General features: G+C 35.3%; 2 protein-coding genes and 1 long non-coding RNA gene across 6 annotated transcripts in view; 2 read left to right on the top strand and 1 right to left on the bottom strand.

Moving 5' to 3' along the window:
- PRKG1 (protein kinase cGMP-dependent 1) overlaps positions 1-7629 on the top strand; it is a 1349224-nt gene extending 1341595 nt beyond the window's left edge. For all 3 annotated transcript variants that reach the window (XM_050805423.1, XM_050805422.1, XM_050805424.1), the window contains 4 exons: positions 231-353; positions 436-498; positions 1754-1820; positions 3079-7629. In XM_050805423.1, coding sequence (XP_050661380.1) covers positions 231-353; positions 436-498; positions 1754-1820; positions 3079-3177 — 352 coding nt within the window. In that variant the 3' untranslated portion in view covers positions 3178-7629. The remainder of the gene's footprint in view (positions 1-230; positions 354-435; positions 499-1753; positions 1821-3078) is intronic.
- The window catches only part of LOC126963256 (uncharacterized), a 64359-nt gene that overhangs the window by 43171 nt on the left and 1381 nt on the right, over positions 1-19807 (bottom strand). For both annotated transcript variants that reach the window (XR_007728995.1, XR_007728993.1), the window contains exon 2: positions 3192-3244. This is a non-coding gene — a long non-coding RNA (uncharacterized LOC126963256). The remainder of the gene's footprint in view (positions 1-3191; positions 3245-19807) is intronic.
- Positions 11337-12462, top strand: LOC126963255 (ADP-ribosylation factor-like protein 4A). The gene has a single exon (XM_050805428.1). The coding sequence runs from the start codon at positions 11530-11532 to the stop codon at positions 12130-12132; it is 603 nt and encodes a 200-aa protein (XP_050661385.1). The 5' UTR covers positions 11337-11529; the 3' UTR covers positions 12133-12462.

The raw sequence follows: 19807 nt of genomic DNA, 5'->3' as shown, positions 1-19807 counted from the left end.
AAGAAATCAGGAGAACAGCAGATAAACTTGACCCATTTCTGGTTTTGCTAAGCGATTTACTTGGAAGGGCTTCCACATTGTTTTGCTATTAATCTACTTTCATTCCATTGTCACTATTAATCTAAGCCCCCCAATATGAATTGATGTCATCTGTGGAGTTTATAGCAATTCAAGTGTTGTCATGTAGGACATAAAAGTCATATCTCTTGTCATGTCTCTCATTCTTGCAGCCCACCTTTCTCAGGCCCAGATCCTATGAAAACCTATAACATCATATTGAGGGGGATTGACATGATAGAATTTCCAAAGAAGATTGCTAAAAATGCTGCTAATTTAATTAAAAAACTATGCAGGCAAGTATTTCAACCACATTATTTCTGAAAAGATCATAATGTGAAAAAAATAGATTTAATAAAACCATTATTTTATTTTTAGGGACAATCCATCAGAAAGATTAGGGAATTTGAAAAATGGAGTAAAAGACATTCAAAAGCACAAGTAAGTGTTCTTTCCTTATAATTTTAGGTTTCAGAGTTCTGAACACCTGCCATCTTTTCCCCAGGGTGTTGCTTTTTAAGTTATTGGTGTAAAACTAGTGTAATTAGCCTATAGGAACATCCAAAGACAGCATATAAACTAGTTAGGCTTTTAAATGCCTTTCTAGTTGTGATTATGAAACTTTATTTATATTTATCTGACAACCCTGTAACATAAGAAACTGAATTCACTGAACTCAGTTTCTTACAACTCATACCAACTAGCATTTTTTTCCTCTCTGGCACAAAGAAGAAATGTGTATTTTAAATTTGGGGATTCTGTTCTCTACCACAGTATTACAAACAAAAGTCCCCTACTGTATCTTACCTGATTTCCTAAAGACAAAATATATTTTTTTAAGCATTTCCTAATTAGATGTTATAACAAGAGAAAAACATAAGCACAGAATACAGTGTTTTTTAAACAATAGCAACATCTTAAATATCAGACCTTTCCTATGTTGATTGGATGTTCTAAAGCTAAACTAATTGGTTTTTCTCTATTTGTTTGTATAACACTGACAGGAAATTCACATCCTTATCAAAGAAACATGTTTACTAAAATAACTCTGAATATCTGAAAAGCCTGCTAAGAATTTGTTGTAAGCATTTGCTGATGGCAAAACCCTTCAAAGACAAAAGAAAACAAACAAGCAAAAACTTTAGTCTTTTTTGGTCCTTATTTTCACAGAAAAACTGTACGCAAAACACCTTTATTCTTCATTAAAAAAGGGAAAAAAGGAGGAAAATGGGGCATGTAGAGACTACTACAATGATGCGTAAAGATTAACTAGCTGACATTGTGCACTGAATCAGTGGCAAAAATGGAAAGTTAATTTTCTATCCTGACTTTTCATGCCCTGGTTCTACCTCCTTAAAATAAAATACCCTGTAAGACACAGGGCCAGATACATTATGACATTTATTAAATTATAATTATAGTGTAGGAACAAGGTCATAGAGCCATGACGACTGAATTACAAGGAAAAAGTGTTGCATGTTCATTGATGTTTAAAATTTGACAGTTATACTTTTAAAAATATGTATTTCATAAAATAAACTAATTGGAAAAACATATGCAATTCAATAGAAAACATTTTTGTCACATGAAAATGTTTGCCTAACTGCTTCCCATTAGCCATGGACATTGTATACATTGCAACAAGAAGGTTTTAGCTGACATAAAATGTCTTTATCGATGTTTTTTCCTTTTCTAGATGGTTTGAGGGCTTTAACTGGGAAGGCTTAAGAAAAGGTACCTTGACACCTCCTATAATACCAAGTGTAAGTAGACTTTCCAGCTTATAATTGTGTGAGACACTTGATGGTGTTTATGTCAGTCAACAATGATCTGTTATTTTTTAAGTTTAATCCTATGATTAGGTTAAACAAACTCTAGGAAAAATGTCACATTAAAATAATGACATATTCTAAAATCCAAGCTTAAAAGCAAATACATTTGGAGATAGTCGCTATAATTGTGTTTTACTCTTATCTTTTTTAACTATTCATTTTAAATCAAGTTTCCCTCATTTATGAACATAAGTTAATTTTTAGTATGGGAAATGTTCAAAAGATAGAAACGCAGACAAAAATATATAGGTGAGAGGATCACTTGAGGCCAGGAGTTCAAGAATTCAAGACCAGCCAGCCTGGACAACATAGTGAGACTGTCTCTCCAAAGAAAAAGAAAAGAAAATATTAACCAGGTGTGCTGATGTGCACCTGTAGTCCGTGCACCTATAGTCCTAACTACTCAGGCTGGAGCAGGAGGATCACTTGAGCCCAGGAATTTGAGGTGACTGAGCTGTGATTGCATCACTATACTTCAGTTTGGGTGACAGAGCGGAAAGAGCCTGTCTCTAAAAAAAGAATAAAATAAAATAACACTTTTTCAAAGAGTCTTTACATGATCAGTTTTTTTGTTTTTTGTTTTTTTGGGGGTTTTTTTTGAGATGGAGTCTTACTCTGTCACCCAGGCTGGAGTGCAGTGGCGGGATCTCAGCTCAGTGCAACCCCCGCCTCCCAGGTTCAAGCAATTCTCCTGCCTCAGCCTCCTGAGTAGTTGGGATTACAGGCACTCACCACAATGCCCAGCTAATTTTGGTATTTTTAGTAGACAGAGTTTCACCATGTTGGTCAGGCTGGTCTTGAATTCCTGACCTCAAGTGATCCTCCCACCTCGGCCTACCAAGTATTGGGATTACAGGTGTGAGTCACCACGCTGGGCCTATATGATTACTCTTAGACTTCTGTGGCATCTTTGTTTCCATAGCTGTAGCCAAAATTTATTATATAGAAAGATTTTTGTGATTATTTGTTTTAATCAGACAATTTATTACTCACAAGGGTATAAACTCTCTGAGGATAAGAACCATGTCTATTTGTACTCATCAGTGTGACCCTCAATACCTGCTACATAGTAGATACTCAATAAAATAGTCACTAATAGGGGATAAATACAGAATGCACTTAAAAATTCCAGCTTGGAATTCCACTAAAAAAAAAAATCCACTAAAACAAAACTGTCCATTTTATACAGGTTGCATCACCCACAGATACAAGCAATTTTGACAGTTTTCCTGAGGACAACGATGAACCACCACCTGATGACAACTCAGGATGGGACATAGACTTCTAATGTATTTCTCTTACCTGCTTCTGCCTTGCTGAAGACAGCTTTTTCTGAGACACAGCTGCCAGCAAACCTGAGGGAAAGAGAGAAGATTAGTGCTCGGGGTCACCATGATGCCTTTGATCGATGCTGCTCCAGTAACTACAGTGGCATTAGGACTTATTGCTTAGATGACAATAGTGCTCTTTACATGTTTTCTGTTTGAACCTAAAATAGCAGTTGACATGGTGGTCCTGAAGCAAAGCCTTTCATCAGTAAAGAGATGTTTTCTATTGTTGCAATGACCTTGCTTTGCTCTGATTATAATTTGAAAGACTGTAGGAAACACTTCAATCTAGTATAGGAGTCTGTACCTTGCTAGAATATTCAAGAAGATGAAAGAATAATATATTGGGTACAATAGATTACTATGGTACAGAAACTGGGCTATTCCCTTTCTTCAAGTGAAGGCTGTGGGATCTATTACTGCAGGCCGGTGTATATACCATACAAAAGAGGACCACACATCTGTTGGTCACAGAGTTCATGTCACACCAGTGCTAGAAGTTTCATGATTTTATTTCCCAGCAGTGCTGATGACAAGACTGAATGTTACCTTTTCTTTCTGACAGATTTTAAAAAATGATATGATAAAAGCACAACTGCTATAGATTCTGCTGAGACCTCTCATAGTAGGTATATATACGTTTTCACAGAGGACTGAAAAATAATGCATGATATTTGTTTTTTTTTTTTTTTTTGATAAATTGGCATGATAGAGTGGGGGAAAAAAGCAATTCACAAAATCATTTCATATTTTTTTAAATATTGTGCTTAAAGATGGTCCTGGAAGTAAATGACTAGCAGCCAATTGGTTTTACCTAACCTACCCTCAAACTGAGGCTTAAAGTATTCCCTTTTATAAAAATAAACCCTTGGGGTGGGGTGGAATGGGGAGGGATTAAAATTCATCCAAAAAATAAATAAAAACTATATAGGTGCTATGTATATCTTTCATCTGTAAATGTCAGTGTCTGAACAGACAACACAAATTCAAATCATTGTATGTGTAGCCAGAAACTCAAGCATTTTCACTGAAGTTATTAAACCAAACTCCTGTCCGATTTCACTTATACAACATAGTCAGTCTAGAGTTGAGAGACAAAGGTGATCATAAACCTATTCGAACTAGCTTCTTGTCTTAGGCCTGAACCGAAAAACAGACAACAAACAAAAAACAGGAATGAAAAACAAAAATAAAAAAAGTAGAAAAGACAAAGAAAGAAAGCCCAAAGTCAAAGTTAAGATTTACGGGTTTACGAGACCAGGAACATTACTTATTTGAGGTTAGAAAACAAAACAAGAACCTGGCCAGGTGTTGATTTCCTTTTTTGTGAATTAGCTGAGTCCGTAAACTTGTCTAAGTAAGAAAGCAGCACAGAGGAAAACAGGAACCTGATTTTTTTAAAAAAATAAATTTTAAATAGAACAGAATTCCTACAATTCTGCAATTTCATACTACCTAAAAAAGACTAGATTTGAAAATGTCAAGCTGATTTATTTTATTCACATGGAGAAAAGAATCCACAAATTAAACTGAGTCCTTCACTGGCAGGCCAGTTGACTATTATTAGCTGTCATAAGTAACTCAGCCATTTGGAAGAATTTCCTGGACAAAATTGCATTATACCTATGAAGAAAAATATAGAAGCTTTCAAGCTGTCATTCTGTTTTGGCACTGTGTGTGAATTTGTTATATTAAATTGAGGCTTGCTTTTTTTTCAGTAGAGTTTTCTTTTTAATCAATCAAATGCCTATATTTCTGGAAGAAAAAGTCCAATTAGATCATTACACCTTAACTAAGAAGGCAGGTATTATAAATTTTGCTTGAATTGTTCTTACTCAGAACTACCTTAGAATATGATATGTTATGAAAATATAATATTCTCAAAATTTTGGAGGATAAAATGAAAAGGGAATAAACTTCAAGTAAAACTTTAATCCTAAAATATTATTGTTATTCTTGTGTTTCTGGGGTTTTCCCTCTCTTACAATTTCTCCAAATTGGTCTATTCCCCAAGATATCCACTGTTTTCCACAGATTTTAGAATATAAAATTAAACATATCAATTTAAAATCTAGCTATGAATGTTATTCCAAGAATTTTATATTTTTAATTGGCTTTTTAAAAATATATGATTCCAACATTATAGTGAATGTTCAGTAAATTTTGTTGAAAGATAATGTGGTTTAGGCATGCTAAAGATTTGCTAGAATATTAAGTTCACCTTGTTATTTGGAAAGAGAATCTGCTTCTGTAACTTTTTAAAAATCTGCAAAGTCCCAGAGATTAGCACTTACTATGGATTTTGGAACTATGGTTCAAGTCTAAGACAACCAATATGAATACGTTCAATGGAGAAGGAAGAAGTAGCATTCAGCACAATGTAACTGTAGATTGTTTCTTCCACTTGTTACTGCATCTTTGTTCATTTCACCCATAGCATTGCATTTGATGTCTGAAGCAATCATCACAAAATAAAGGTAAACTACATCTTCCGAGATGTACCAACAGAAAACATTCATCTAATTTTCAACACTGAATTTCTAGGATTTAAATCTTGTCTTAATGAAGACTCTAGGGCTAAAATTCATGGTCAGTTCCATAAAGTGCATCTCACTTTATTTCTGAATTTTTCACAACCCCTCTATTTTCTTACACTAAAGAACATCTGCATAAGTTAGAATAGTGCCAAGTTGTTTGATTTGTTTTATGATTTTCTTGTTAATGTGTTGAGTATGGGAAATAAGGGCTTTCTGTGTGTCTTGACTCACAGGAAAACTGAAACTGCCAAGGGAAACAACTTTAAAATAGCTGAGATGGATTGAATACATTTGAAAAAATAATTTCTGGAAAAATGCTATACATGATTTTTATGTTTATATCTTCTTTCTTATTAATATATGAATCAGATCCATATGGCATTCAAAATAAATTTATTCTGATTATATTCTTTACAAGTCATAATTTTTACCTAAAGTTGTGGAATATGCATGTGAATTACACATGTGTAGTAATAAACTATTGAATTTTTCCTGTTTCATTTATAAATTACTGAACTGATGGTAAACAAATTTAATGAAGTCAGCTACCATATTGAAAATAAAGATATTAGAACTGATTTCATACAATAGAGGTGATCTGTGCATTATCCATAACAACTTTTCCTTTCACAATAGGACCACAGACAAATATTTATGTAAATAGATATTTTTGTGTGATATTTTGTGGTACATATAACTTTTTTTAGTGTTTCACAGCATTATTATTTCATTTTATTTGTATTGAATAATGTTTTTAGGTCCAAGTAGACTTGAATTAATGTCATAATTGTCAGTATTATTGAAAATTATGTCAACTGTACTGTTATTCATCTGTCCCATAGTTTAGAACATGACCTGGCTATCTGGCATTGTTGCAAGTGCCTTAAATTCATGGCATCCTATTAAAAAAACAAATTTGGTGTTATGCTGCATGACAAAGACAAACACACCTCAAAATGTTGTCCTTTCTTAGCTTGCTGCGTTTTACAGTTCTTTCTGCTAACAATTTATAAGCCTTTATTATATAATATTGATGAATTACAGAAATGATGAAGTTGTTCTCTTATTTCTGTTAAATGTACCAGAGCTGTGTATCTGTTAATGAGATACAGCGTCATTTCTGTGAAATGTATAAATGTATGTGCAGGTCAAATTAATATATGACATTCTATCAGTCTGTATACAGGTATTCCTGTTTTGCTAAGCTGTGCAGATTCTGTAAAAATAAATTAGTGCAGTCAAGTTCTAACATATCTCATTTTATAGACTCCATTGACAATGGTCCAACCCAAAAGAAAAATTGGAAATGACTGCTAACCACACCTCGTTATGATACCAATGATGAAAAAGTCACTTGGTGCACCTCTCAACAAAACAGGATGCTTTCTCCGAGTTCTTGTATATGCAAATCATTTATGAGGCAAGTTTTCAACAGACCTAGAAAGCAAAACATTAAAAGCGTGTTGTTAGCCCTCCTCTCTGCCCCTGCATCAACAGACAGAGCTCTGGGACCTTGGCAATGACTCAGAGGTTGGGGCTTTCTGAGTAAAGGGACATTTCTTTAAGCATCATCTATCAAATTTATTTCAATGTATGATGTTTTTACAACTGGTCAGTTCTTTTGTATTCTTACAGCTATGGTTATTTGATTGTCCTCTTACAATTTGTTCTACATGAAAGAGTTCTTTGTTAGTCAGAATGCAACAAACTGTCATCAAATGGTCATTGACCACTTGCACTCTTTTGATGTAGATTAAAAACTTTTTCATAAACTTAACCTGCTTTGATTTGCTCTGTATTTTTCCTGCAGCTGTAATTGCTGAGTGCCTGTTGTATACTTTATAGAGTTGAAATAAAAAAATAATTACTTTTGAACTTAGTTGATGTTTAATTCCAGATAAGGTTCCAAGAATAGAATTGGTATATCATCCTAGATGAAATACCAGGTAGTACTGTTATAGAATGTCACTATAACAAAGTATGAAATACCTATAATCCAAGCATTCTTCGTGAAATAATATACTATATTGTAATCTAATATAAAACTAATCCAACAAATTGGTTTTAAAGAATTCAAAGGAATAATGTTGGGCCATCCAGTGTGAAAAGCAAAGTGAATACAGATATTTACACAAACTCAGAAATTAGCAGATTTCTGAGCATGACCACCACACAGTCCTTTTGGGCTATCCGTAGTCAAACTCTGTACTAGTTAAAACAATCAAAGGGATAATTCTTGTATATTACTACATCCTAGGAGGAAATGATTTCATATGAAGAGCAACTTCATGAGTCTTTGTCCAAGGATAGTTCACCTGATTCCTTGGCTTCACCATATGCACAAATAAGAAAAATTTGGGGAACAATATGATTACAATGAATTCAACTCCCTAAAGCCTGTTAAATATATTCTTTCTACATCCCTTTGTTCTTCTCTGCAGTAAATGATGCACACATTAAAACTGTCTGCAGCATGAAGATCCTCTCAATTACATTGTTTTTGTCTTTTTGATCTCACATTGCCAGTGACAGTGAGTTGAAAACCCTTGTTTGATGTAAACTAGAAATTCAGTCCAGGGAACTTTTTCAGATAAAGCCAATAAAACCACTTGAAAAAATACTATGTCACAATTGTACATCCAGTAATTCATTTCTTTTGCAAACAGAACTGTAATATAAGCTTTTAACATCCATCCTTTACGTTTTTTCATACCCTTAATCTAAGCATGTTCTTCTTGATCGTGAAAGTTTTTTTTATATTAATCGCACAGTTTTGGGAGGAGCATGCAGATCAACACAATCATTAGAAGGATGGGGAGGAGGAGGCGTCAGTGATGGTGATGATGTTGCATCTACATCACTCACATCTTGTGCATATTTCAATGGGAATAAATCAGTGTGCAAATTTTCAAGAATGACAATAGGAATCAATTCTAAATTTGAGATAAATGGGTTGATTGTGTGATCACCCAAATGATACCCAAGTGCAAATATTACAATGTTACACCTGCAGACCTACCTTGAGATTCTTAGTTATAGCCCTGTGTGTCAAGCTCATAATACAGGCCACCACATTAATGTTTCTTTTGTGTATGTGGTTGGTGTTTGAGACAGGGCCTCACTCTGTCACCCAGGCTGGAGTGCAATGGCACAATCTCAGCTAACTGCAGCCTTGACTTCCTGGGCTCAAGGGACTCTTCTGCCTTGGCCTACCAAGTATCTAGGACTACAGGTGCACATCACCATGCCCAGTTAATTTCACACTTTTTTAAATTGAGAGTCATATTGAGAGTTTTCCTCTGTGTCCCCAGACTTCTCCTTTCTAACTCAAAAAGTCCTATAAATTGATAAAACAGTAATATTTATCTCTGGCAGCTGATTTTTATCCAAGGTAAGTCTATGGAGCAAAAGACGAATCTATCTATCTACATGTCCACTAGCAAAGCCAAACAAGTTAAGCCTCAAATTTGTGCAAATAATAATAATAATAATTATTATTATTATAATTATACAAAGAAAAAGGAAAAGGAAAACAAGGCATCCCTAACAACCCAAAAATCTGGCCACAGATTTTACAAAAATTCATGGACAAGCTCTAGGCATAAGATCTAAGCCAGTGTTTTTCAAACATTGATGTCATAAGATGTATCTGGTAAATAATATAAAAACATAGGTTTCTAGGATAATCCAAAATTATTTTGAGGTATAACCCAGGATTCTGAATTTTTAACCAACCCCTTAGTGTATTTTGATGAGAATATACATCTCTGAGATAGAAGCAGGAGAAAAGGATCCATGGAGAAACATTTCAGGAATGATGGGGTAAATGAGGTAAACAGAAAAAAAAGTCTGTAAAGAATCATGGACATCCAAAGCCTATAAATGTTCTCAGAAATGTTAAATGGCATTTATATTCCACCCATAGAAGTGTCCTTTCAATTAACATATTAAAATGCCCTATTAATAATAAGCTGCTTTTCTGTTAAGGAATAGACCTATGTCTTGATTTGCAAAGCCAAAAATAAATATGTGTACCCACCTCTAGTATCTGGTACATCAGGACAGGATACTAGGAGTTAATTTGCAGGAGGACTCTTAGTCCTCTGAGGAGAAATGATACTGGTGACCTGAGCTTCTGGCTCAGCTGGATTTTGGCCACAGTTCATCAATGTCTGATTTCCCTCCCTGGGGGACTTTTCTGTGCCATGTAAGTCAGGTTGCGGTTTTTGACTTGCTTTGGCCATTGAAAAGTGAGCCTTGTCACTGCAAGCAGAAGCTTTAAGAGCCAGTTCTTGCTTCGTTACATTCTCCTTTCCCTGTGATATTGTGATCAGCATTTCCTCAACAGTGGCTGCCCTGTCAGCTTCAGAAGCAGAGTAAGGACAGTGATGAGGAGGAGTGGAGCCCCTCACCAACTCCCAAAGGCTTTATAGTGGAATATATTGTTGTTTTGAACCACTAAGATTTCGGCTTTGTCTATTTCAATAGGATTTTGCCCATTCTGAATGATACAACTGTCACATACAAAAGAAAGATGAGGCCTGCCCTGGCATCTGCAAGGTGATTTACCACTGTAGAAAATAACAGGCAGAAAATAACAGAATAAATCTTTAGACCCTGAGTCACAGGCAGTAAAAACTGCAGTGAAGGCTTGAATTCACCCAAATGCCCAATCTTCTGACAGAAACTACCTCAAACCTGACATAGCAAAGATACATTTTAAGGAGTAATGGAAGGAAACATTTTAAGAGCCCAGACCATCTAAGATTGGGGCAATGATTTACCTGGGCAATTTGCATGAAGACTTTCAAATTCAGAAGAACTGGTACTAAAGCAAGAGAAGCAAAGAGGCCAGTAGAAATTATGTTAGGCATGGTATCGGGGGATTTGTAATTCCTAGGAAGAACATGATTCTTCAAGGTTCCTGGAGAGAGGTGAGAGTGGAAAGATTTTACTATAAAAGAAAGTTGGAATAGGAGCAAGATACCATCTTAACTATAATTCTAAATGTCTTCTGTGTAACCCTTTGCTAACTATGTGGGCCACAAATTACTACATATATTGAAGTGAATTACTTAGGGCCTTGGTTTCCTGACCCATAGGAAGATTATTAGACTTATTTTTAATAATAAAACTCTATGCTTTTAAGTTCCTTCACTTACAACCTCCCTCCAGAGTTTGGCAAACTATGATACACCAGCCAAATTTGCCTTACAGTCTGTTTTTGTAAATAAAGTTTTATTGGAACAAACATATTGTCTAAAGTAGCTTTCATGTTACAACACCACTTGAGTAGTAAGCTAGAGGCTGCATGGCAGGTAAAGCCTAAAATATTTACTATCTGGCCCTTTCCAGGAAAAGGTTGGCTTGCAATGAGCTGATGATTTTCAAGTTCACTTCTCCGTAGAGCTTCAGGACATTGAAGTAATGTCTCAGAGTCTACCGAGATGGGGAGAGGAGTACCTGGATTAAGAAAAGGGGACATGCAGGGAGTACGTTCCACAGGCTCCAGATTTCCAATTCTGATTCAGTCAGAAAGGTTACAATATTATTTGTTTTACATATCAGTTTAACATATTCTGAGAGCTGCTTGGAGAGCTAAGCTGGAAAGACGTGGGGGTGCTTATCCCTGCGTGGCAACGCTTGCCAATGCTTGCTCATTTGGACCCAGACTCCGGATCGGGAGCAGTCTTATAGCTGAATCAGCTACCAAGAGAAGTTCTAAAGCAAGAAGAGAAAAGCACTTCAATTTGGGACATTTATTTGCACCTGGAAATGGGGAATGGGCTATCAGACCAGACTTCTATCCTGTCCAACCTGCCTTCATTTCAGTCCTTCCACATTGTTATTCTGGGTTTGGACTGTGCTGGAAAGACAACTGTCTTATACAGGCTGCAGTTCAATGAATTTGTAAATACCGTACCTACCAAAGGATTTAACACTGAGAAAATTAAGGTAACCTTGGGAAATTCTAAAACAGTCACGTTTCACTTCTGGGATGTAGGTGGTCAGGAGAAGTTAAGGCCACTGTGGAAGTCATATACCAGATGCACAGATGGCATTGTATTTGTTGTGGACTCTGTTGATGTCAAAAGGATGGAGGAAGCCAAAACTGAACTTCACAAAATAACTAGGATATCAGAAAATCAAGGAGTCCCTGTACTTATAGTTGCTAACAAACAAGACTTGAGGAACTCATTGTCTCTTTCAGAAATTGAGAAATTGTTAGCAATGGGTGAACTGAGCTCATCAACTCCTTGGCATTTGCAGCCTACCTGTGCAATCATAGGAGATGGCCTAAAGGAAGGACTTGAGAAACTACATGATATGATCATCAAAAGAAGAAAAATGTTGCGGCAACAGAAAAAGAAAAGATGAATATCAATACCTATTATATATGCGTGGAGTAGGTTTTCTCTGGTCTGATTTTGACAAATAGAAGAGTGTCTACAACCTGGTTTGCCTGTCTGCCCTCCTGGATGCTATTAAAGCTTTGTTTTGTTGAACAATCAGATGCCCAACTCTGTTGCCTTGTGGAAGATGAGTAAATGCAGTGCTTCTTAAAGTGGTCTCTTCTCCCTACCCCACAAATCTTTTGGTACTAGCATTTGGGGAAGCCAAGCAAGGACAGGAAATTGACCAGAACACAGTTGTGGAAATTTGGCCTGAAGTTAGTGAAATAAAACTTTCAAGAGTGAAAAAAAAAAACATATTCTAATGTTAAACCACCCATATGTATTTATGCATATATATGTGTACATATTGTATATATGTATACATGTACATATAGGTATATACACACATATGTATACACATGTACATGTACACATATGTACACATGTATACATATACATATGTACATGTGCATATATACACATATATGTACATGCATGTATATACACATATATGTGTGCACGTGTATATACACGTGCATGTATGCACCTGTATATACACATGTGTGTATACACATATACATGTATATGTATGCACATGTATATACACATGTATGTATGCACATGTATATGCACATATATGTGTGCACATGTATATATGCATATACACATGCATATATAGAAATATAATTTAATATGTATTTAATATTTCATTGGCATATTTGCCACTCTATGCAATACTATCAAACTGGCTCAATTAACATGGTTTATAAATATTATTTATATCTTATGGGGTACCCCCCCACCCTCCCTCCATCCTCTTAGCTTTTTGTTTTTAAAATTGTTTTGGCACATTAGAGTCCTTTTATTCTATATAAATATTAAAACCATATGGTCACATTTCATGAAAATACCTTTTAGGATTTTGATTAGAATTATTTTTAGTTCATAGATTAATGGGAGAAATGACAATCTTATAACTTTTTCCACTCGTGAGCATTATTTACAGTTTATAGAATGTCTTCAAAAGCATTTTCAATACAATTCATTTACATATTTGGTTGCTATTAAAATAACATCTTTTAAAATATTATACTCTTGAATATTTTAATTCTTTGTTGGCACAGAGAAATTTAACTGATTTTTTTTTTTTTTTTTTTTTTTTTCTGAATGGAGTCTCACTCTATTGCCCAGACGGGAGTGCAGTAGTGCTATGTCGCCTCACTGCAACCTCCGTCTCCTGGGTTCAAGCCTCTCCTGCCTCAGCCTCCCGAGTAGCTGAGACTTACAGGTGTGCACAACCATGCCCTGCAAATTTTTGTATTTTTAGTAGAGACAGGGTTTCACCATGTTGGCCAGGCTAGTCTTGAACTCCTGAGCTCAAGTGATCCATTCACCTCAGCCTCCCGAAGTGCTGGAATTGCAGGCGTGAGCTACTGTGCCCAGCCAATTTCTTGTATAGTGCTCTTATGTCCACCATCCTTGCTGAAATTTTACTGATTAATATCTATATCTATTTCTTAGGTTATTTCTAAAGATAATATTGTCATCTCTGAATAATAAAATGTTGTATTTAACTCCTTATAGTTCCAATCAGTAATTTTTTATCGAAGTAATGGACTGGCTAGGACTCCAAGTAAATGTATAATAATAAAATTACAGTCGGCCCCCTTGCTTCTTTTCTGATTTTAAATTTCCTCATTAGATGTTTGATACAGGTTTTATATGCATACACATGATCATATTAAGAGAGTTCTTACTTGGTCAATCTTTTTAAAAAATCAAAATTCTGTTTCAACATACATTAAGAAGGGCACGTTACTTTCTTCATCCTTTTATTGTGGTCAACTTGGCAGAAGATGTATAACACATCTAATGTTAAACCACCCATGATTCCCTGGCATGAATTCAACTTTGTCATTACATGCATTTCAAATATATTGGTGTTTTTGATTTGCCAATGTTATATTTTATTTATTTATGTATTTTAGAGACAGGGTCTCTCTGTCACGCAGGCTGGAGTGCACTGGCACAATCCTAGCTTACTGCAGCCTCAAACTCCTGGGCTCAAGTGATCCTCAAGGCCGCCTCAGCCTTTTGAGTAGCTGGGACTATAGACACACATCACACACAGCTAGTTTGTTTATTTTTTATAGAGATTGGGTCTTGCTATATTTTACAGTCTGGTCTCAAACTCCTGGCTTCAAGTGATCCTCCTACCTTGGCCACCAATATGATATTTTAGACTTTTCTATGTATGATCTCAAGACAGTAGCCTAAAATTCCCCTTTCCTGAATTATCCTCATCTGTTTGTGTATAAAGGTTATACTAACCTATTTAGTTAGGTTAGTCTTCTCATCCAGAAAACAGAAATATATGGATCTATACTCCACTTCATTACTAGGAACTGTAAATTTAAAAATTAAAGTAAACAATTTTTATTCATCAGATTTGTAAATTAAAGTTTAAAAGTAGCAAAATGTTGGTTAGAATATAGAGTAATGTAAAATTTTCATATACTGCTGGTACAAATGGGAATTTTTACAAATTGGAAGAATCATTTTCCAATATTTAACAAACTTGAAAATGTCTGTATCCTATAACTGAATGCTTCTATTCATTGGTGTATTTCCTAGAAAAAAAATTCATACACATTCACTAGGAGAGATATATACATATATCAGCATATCTTCAGAAGAATTTTGAAATAGTAAAAAATTTAGAATTCAAACTATTCATCACGTGGATAACAGACCATTAAATCTGGTGTATTCAAACAATAGAATATTATATGAAAGCGAATATAGATGTGTTAGTTAAATTTAACACAGATAAATTTCAGAAACAATGCTAAATGAAAAAATTGCATAATACAGTGTGACAACATTTATATAATTTTTTAAGTGAGAAACTTTTATTTTGGGGGGAAATGGCAGATTCAGTTATTTGAATCAACTCTCTTACCAAATATTTAAAATGTTACTCCAAACACCCTAGAAGAAACCCTAGGCAATACCATTCAGGACATAGGCATGGGCAAGGACTTCATGTCTAAAACACCAAAAGCAATGGCAACAAAACCCAAAATTGACAAATGGGATCTAATTAAACTAAAGAGCTTCTGCACAGCAAAAGAAACTACCATCAGAGTGAACAGGCAACCTACAGAATGGGAGAAAATTTTTGCAATCTACTCATCTGACAAAGGACTAATATCCAGAACCTACAAAGAACTCAAATTTACAAGAAAAAACAACCCCATCAAAAAGTTGGCGAAGTATATGAACAGACACTTCTCAAAAGAAGATATTTATGCAGCCAACAGACACATGAAAAAATGCTCATCATCACTAGCCATCTGAGAAATGCAAATCAAAACCACAATGAGATACCATCTCACACCAGTTAGAATGGCAATCATTAACAAGTCAGGAAACAACAAGTGCTGGAGAGGATGTGGAGAAATAGGAACACTTTTACACTGTTGGTGGAACTGTAAACTGGTTCAACCATTGTGGAAGATTGTGTGGCAATTCCTCAAGGATCTAGAACTAGAAATACCATTTGAGCCAGCCAATCCATTACTGGGTATATACCCAAAGGATTATAAATCATGCTGCTATAAAGACACATGCACACATATGTTTATTGCTGCACTATTCACAATAGCAAAGACTTGGAACCAACCCAAATGTCCATCAATGACAGACTGAATTAAGAAAATGTGGCACATATACACCATAGAATACTATGCAGCCATAAAAAAGGATGAGTTCATGTCCTTTGTAGGGACATGGATGCAGCTGGAAACCATCATTCTCAGCAAACTATCGCAAGAACAGAAAACCAAACACCACATATTCTCACTCATATGTGGGAACTGAACAATGAGAACACTTGGACACAGGAAGGGGAACATACTGGGGCCTGTTGTAGAGTGGGAGGAGGGGGGAGGGATAGCATTAGGAGATTATACCTAATGTAAATGACAAGTTAATGGGTGCAGCACACCAACATGGCACATATATACATATGTAACAAACCTGCATGTTGTGCACATGTGCCCTAGAACTTAAAGTATAATTTAAAAAGTACTTAGTAAAAAAAATAAAAAATAAAAATAAAATTCTACTACATATGTATCTACGTGGGTGTGTGTGTTTGTGTGTGTGTGTATATGTTACATCCCTCTCTCTCCCTTAAAAATCTCAAAAAGTTGGCAACATACTAAGAAAAAGCCAATTCAAAATCTAAGGGAAGGTGGGAACCATGAAAGTGGCCACTAAAACTTTATTTACTCTGAGAACATTTCTCGAGTCTGTTGAAGTTGAGCTTTGGTTTAATAGCCATCTGGGACAAGGGATAGATATAAAAGTCAATATTCAAGGACTACAATTTTTAAAAATTAAATGACATAAACTTACAATTAAAGTATATTAAAATAACAGTATATGTTACAAAAATTATACAAAATATATAAATACTCAAACTATATACTCAAAACTTATTACTACCCAAATATCATACTTCATCGTACTATTGCATATGCTTTTGAAATTATTTATGTCAGTTGTATCTGTGTGGGGCTTAGTGCAGTGTCTCATACCTGTAATCCCAGTGTTTTGGGAGGCTGAGGCTGGAGGATCTCTTGAGGTCAGGAGTTCAAGGCCAGCCTAGGCAATATAGTGAGATTCTATCTCTATTTAGAAAATCATTTTTAATTATCTGGGCCTGGTGGCATGCATCTGTAGTTCTAGCTATGCTTGTAATCCCAGTGCTTTGTGAGGCTGGGGCAGTTGGATCACTTGAGTTCAGGGATTTGAGGTTGAAGTAAGCTATGACTGCACCACTACACTGCAGCTTGTGTGACAGAGCAAGACTGTCTCAAAAAAAAAAAAAAAAATCATATCTATATGGTGAATGTACTGTATAATTGTGAGCACATCTTCCCATCTCCATTGTCAGTGGAGTCACAGTTTTCACTTGAAATTGTCTTTGATGATTAACTTTATATGTTAACTTGGGTATCAGTGATACCCACATTGCTGGTAAAACAGTATTCCTGGGTGTGTCTCAAAGGGTGTTTCCAGAAAAGATTTGCACTTTAATTATTAGATTGAGTAAAGAAGGTCTGTCCTCTCCAATGTGAGCAGGCATCATCCAGTCCACTGGGGACCTGAACAAAAAGGAGAAAGAAGGGAAAAATCTCTCTCTTCCTGATCAGGGACTCCATCTTCTCCCACCCTTGTACATCAGAGCTCTCGGACCTGAAGAGTTCTTAATAGATGTTTTTTTTGTTTGTTTGTTTTTTGTTTTTTGTTTTTGTTTTGTTTTGTTTTGTTTTTAATTGAGATGGAGTTTGATTCTTGTTGCCCAGACTGGAGTGCAATCGTGTTTTGTTTTGTTTTGTTTTTAATTGAGATGGAGTTTGATTCTTGTTGCCCAGGCTGGAGTGCAATCGTGTGGTCTCGGCTCACTGCAACCTCCACCTCCCAGGTTCAAACAATTCTCCTGCCCCAGCCTCCTGAGTAGCTAGGATTACAGGCATGAGCCACCACACCCAGCTAATTTTTTTGTATTTTTAGTAGAGATGGGGTTTCACCGTGTTGGCCAGGCTGATCTTGAACTCCTGACCTCAGGTGATCCACCCACCTCAGCCTCCCAAACTGCTGGGATTATAGGCGTTAGCCACCACACCTGGCCTGGAATTTTTTTTTTTTTTTAAGAGATTGGATCTCACTGTCTCACCCAGTCTGGAGTGCAGTGGTGCAAACATGGCTCACTGCAGCCTTCACCTCCTGGGCTCAAGTAATCCTCTCCCCTCAGCCTCCCAAGGTGCTGAGACTACAGGTGTGTGCCATCACATCTGGCTAATTTTTTATTTTTAGTAGAGATGAGGTCTCACTATGTTGCCTATACTGGTTTTGAACTCCTGGGCCTATGCGATCCTCCTGATTCAACCTCCCAAAGTGTGATTATCGGCATAAGCCACCATGCCTGGCCTCAGTAGATTTTTTTTTTTAAGGAAAAGAAAAGCACCTTTAATTGACTAATATTTGCCTTTCAATGCCTACAGAAACAGGAAAAAAATCTGTTTCTCCCCTACTCCTTACATATTTGTAAGAAAGTTCCACTTATTTATTTACTTACTTATTTTTCTAATCTCAGCTGTGAATTAAACCCTAGCAAAGTAATTTTTCAGACAAGTTTAGGACTTTGGCTGCAAATCAGGAACTCTAAATACAAAGAAAACATGCATTTTAAACCTTTAGACTTCACAGGTCTAGCCAGAGTTCCCTTCTAAAATTCTTAGACAGTGTAAATGATACTAGTAAATGGTATTAGCAAGAAGGTGTAGGAGAATATGGCTCTAGTAGAAAGCTAATTCACTACTCTCTGCCTCAATGCTTCCTCAGCTTCTAAGTAAGCTTGTGGCTCTGCTGAATTCACAAAGCTGTTGGTATTTGCAAAATGTTTTTAATTTCTTTTTTAAACTTAGAGCTTACTTTAAAGAATATGATTCTTGTGGTAAACAGAATCAGCTGGATTGCAGTAATATTATGAGAAGATGGAGATACTGATGGAGAAAATAGCACAATCAGGAAATGTAGACAAGTATAATGAATATACTAATGACATTTTGAGAGGTTTTGGTTGAGGTCGATTTGCTTCTTAAAGTCATTATTATAAATATATTTTAGAATATAATCCTAAAATAACAGTACACAATTTTTTACTTAGCATCTAACTGATAGCTACAAATTGAGTACACAATTCATATTGAACTGAACGTTTAGAGATGGCATTTCTTACACATCTTCCATGATCTTTTCTTCTTTAAAAGAAATATTTTTAAAAAATTGAACTTTTTTTTTCTGCCAGAACTCTTCAAAAAACAGATAGAAGAACCAAATTGGGTCTAGTTTAAAATATTGACTATCAATAAAATGCATGACTGCCATTAACATATATATTAACAGCTACATATACTATGTTAGGACTTGCACTTCCAATATGCTGTTTTATTAATTTTCCTGCTGCTCCTTTTCTCCATGTACATCATGTTGACTCAAACGAAATGAAGCTATTAAATAGTACATTATAACTATTGCTTTGCATAAACCTATTGAATGTTTTTATCTTCCTTTTGAAAATGTAAACCTGAGATTATTAATATTTTTATTATCCAAACAAATTTTAAAAGAATATTCTGTTATATTTCCATTCTCCCTGAATAGTTCTATTGTCTGAACTTCCTTAACATTTGTTTGGCCTGGCGTTTCCCTATAACATTATATATTAACATAGTAATCTGGAGACCCAGACGTTTTTATCCAGCAATGCAATATAGGGCCTTTCAACTTCAACCAAACTAAAACATTTAACGAGAACCTAAGTCTCGCACCCCAGCTCCTTTTTTTTTTTTTTTTTTTTTTAAGAATATGGTGGCGACAATGCCAGACCTTACCATTTTAATTCTACCACGTGTAGATTTAATTTTTAACAAAACATTATGTAGAATATTAAGAAGGACAAAACATATTTGGCTTTAGAGACTTTGCAGCATAGGCAGTTGTGAAAATATACAAGTAATTGGACATAGAAAATAAATATAGCTACAGGATTAATACATTCTTTTCTCTTCCCTACTAAGAATTTG

Source organism: Macaca thibetana, chromosome 9 (genome assembly GCF_024542745.1).
Source record: "Macaca thibetana thibetana isolate TM-01 chromosome 9, ASM2454274v1, whole genome shotgun sequence".
Classification (NCBI taxonomy): Eukaryota; Metazoa; Chordata; class Mammalia; order Primates; family Cercopithecidae; genus Macaca; species Macaca thibetana.
The sequence above is the reverse complement of the archived record's forward strand: the minus strand, read 5'-3'. Positions and strand labels throughout refer to the sequence as shown.

Bases quoted from the DNA above. Each gene is read 5' to 3' on its own strand.
- LOC126963255 (XM_050805428.1), top strand. From the start codon at position 11,530: ATGGGGAATGGGCTATCAGACCAGACTTCTATCCTGTCCAACCTGCCT.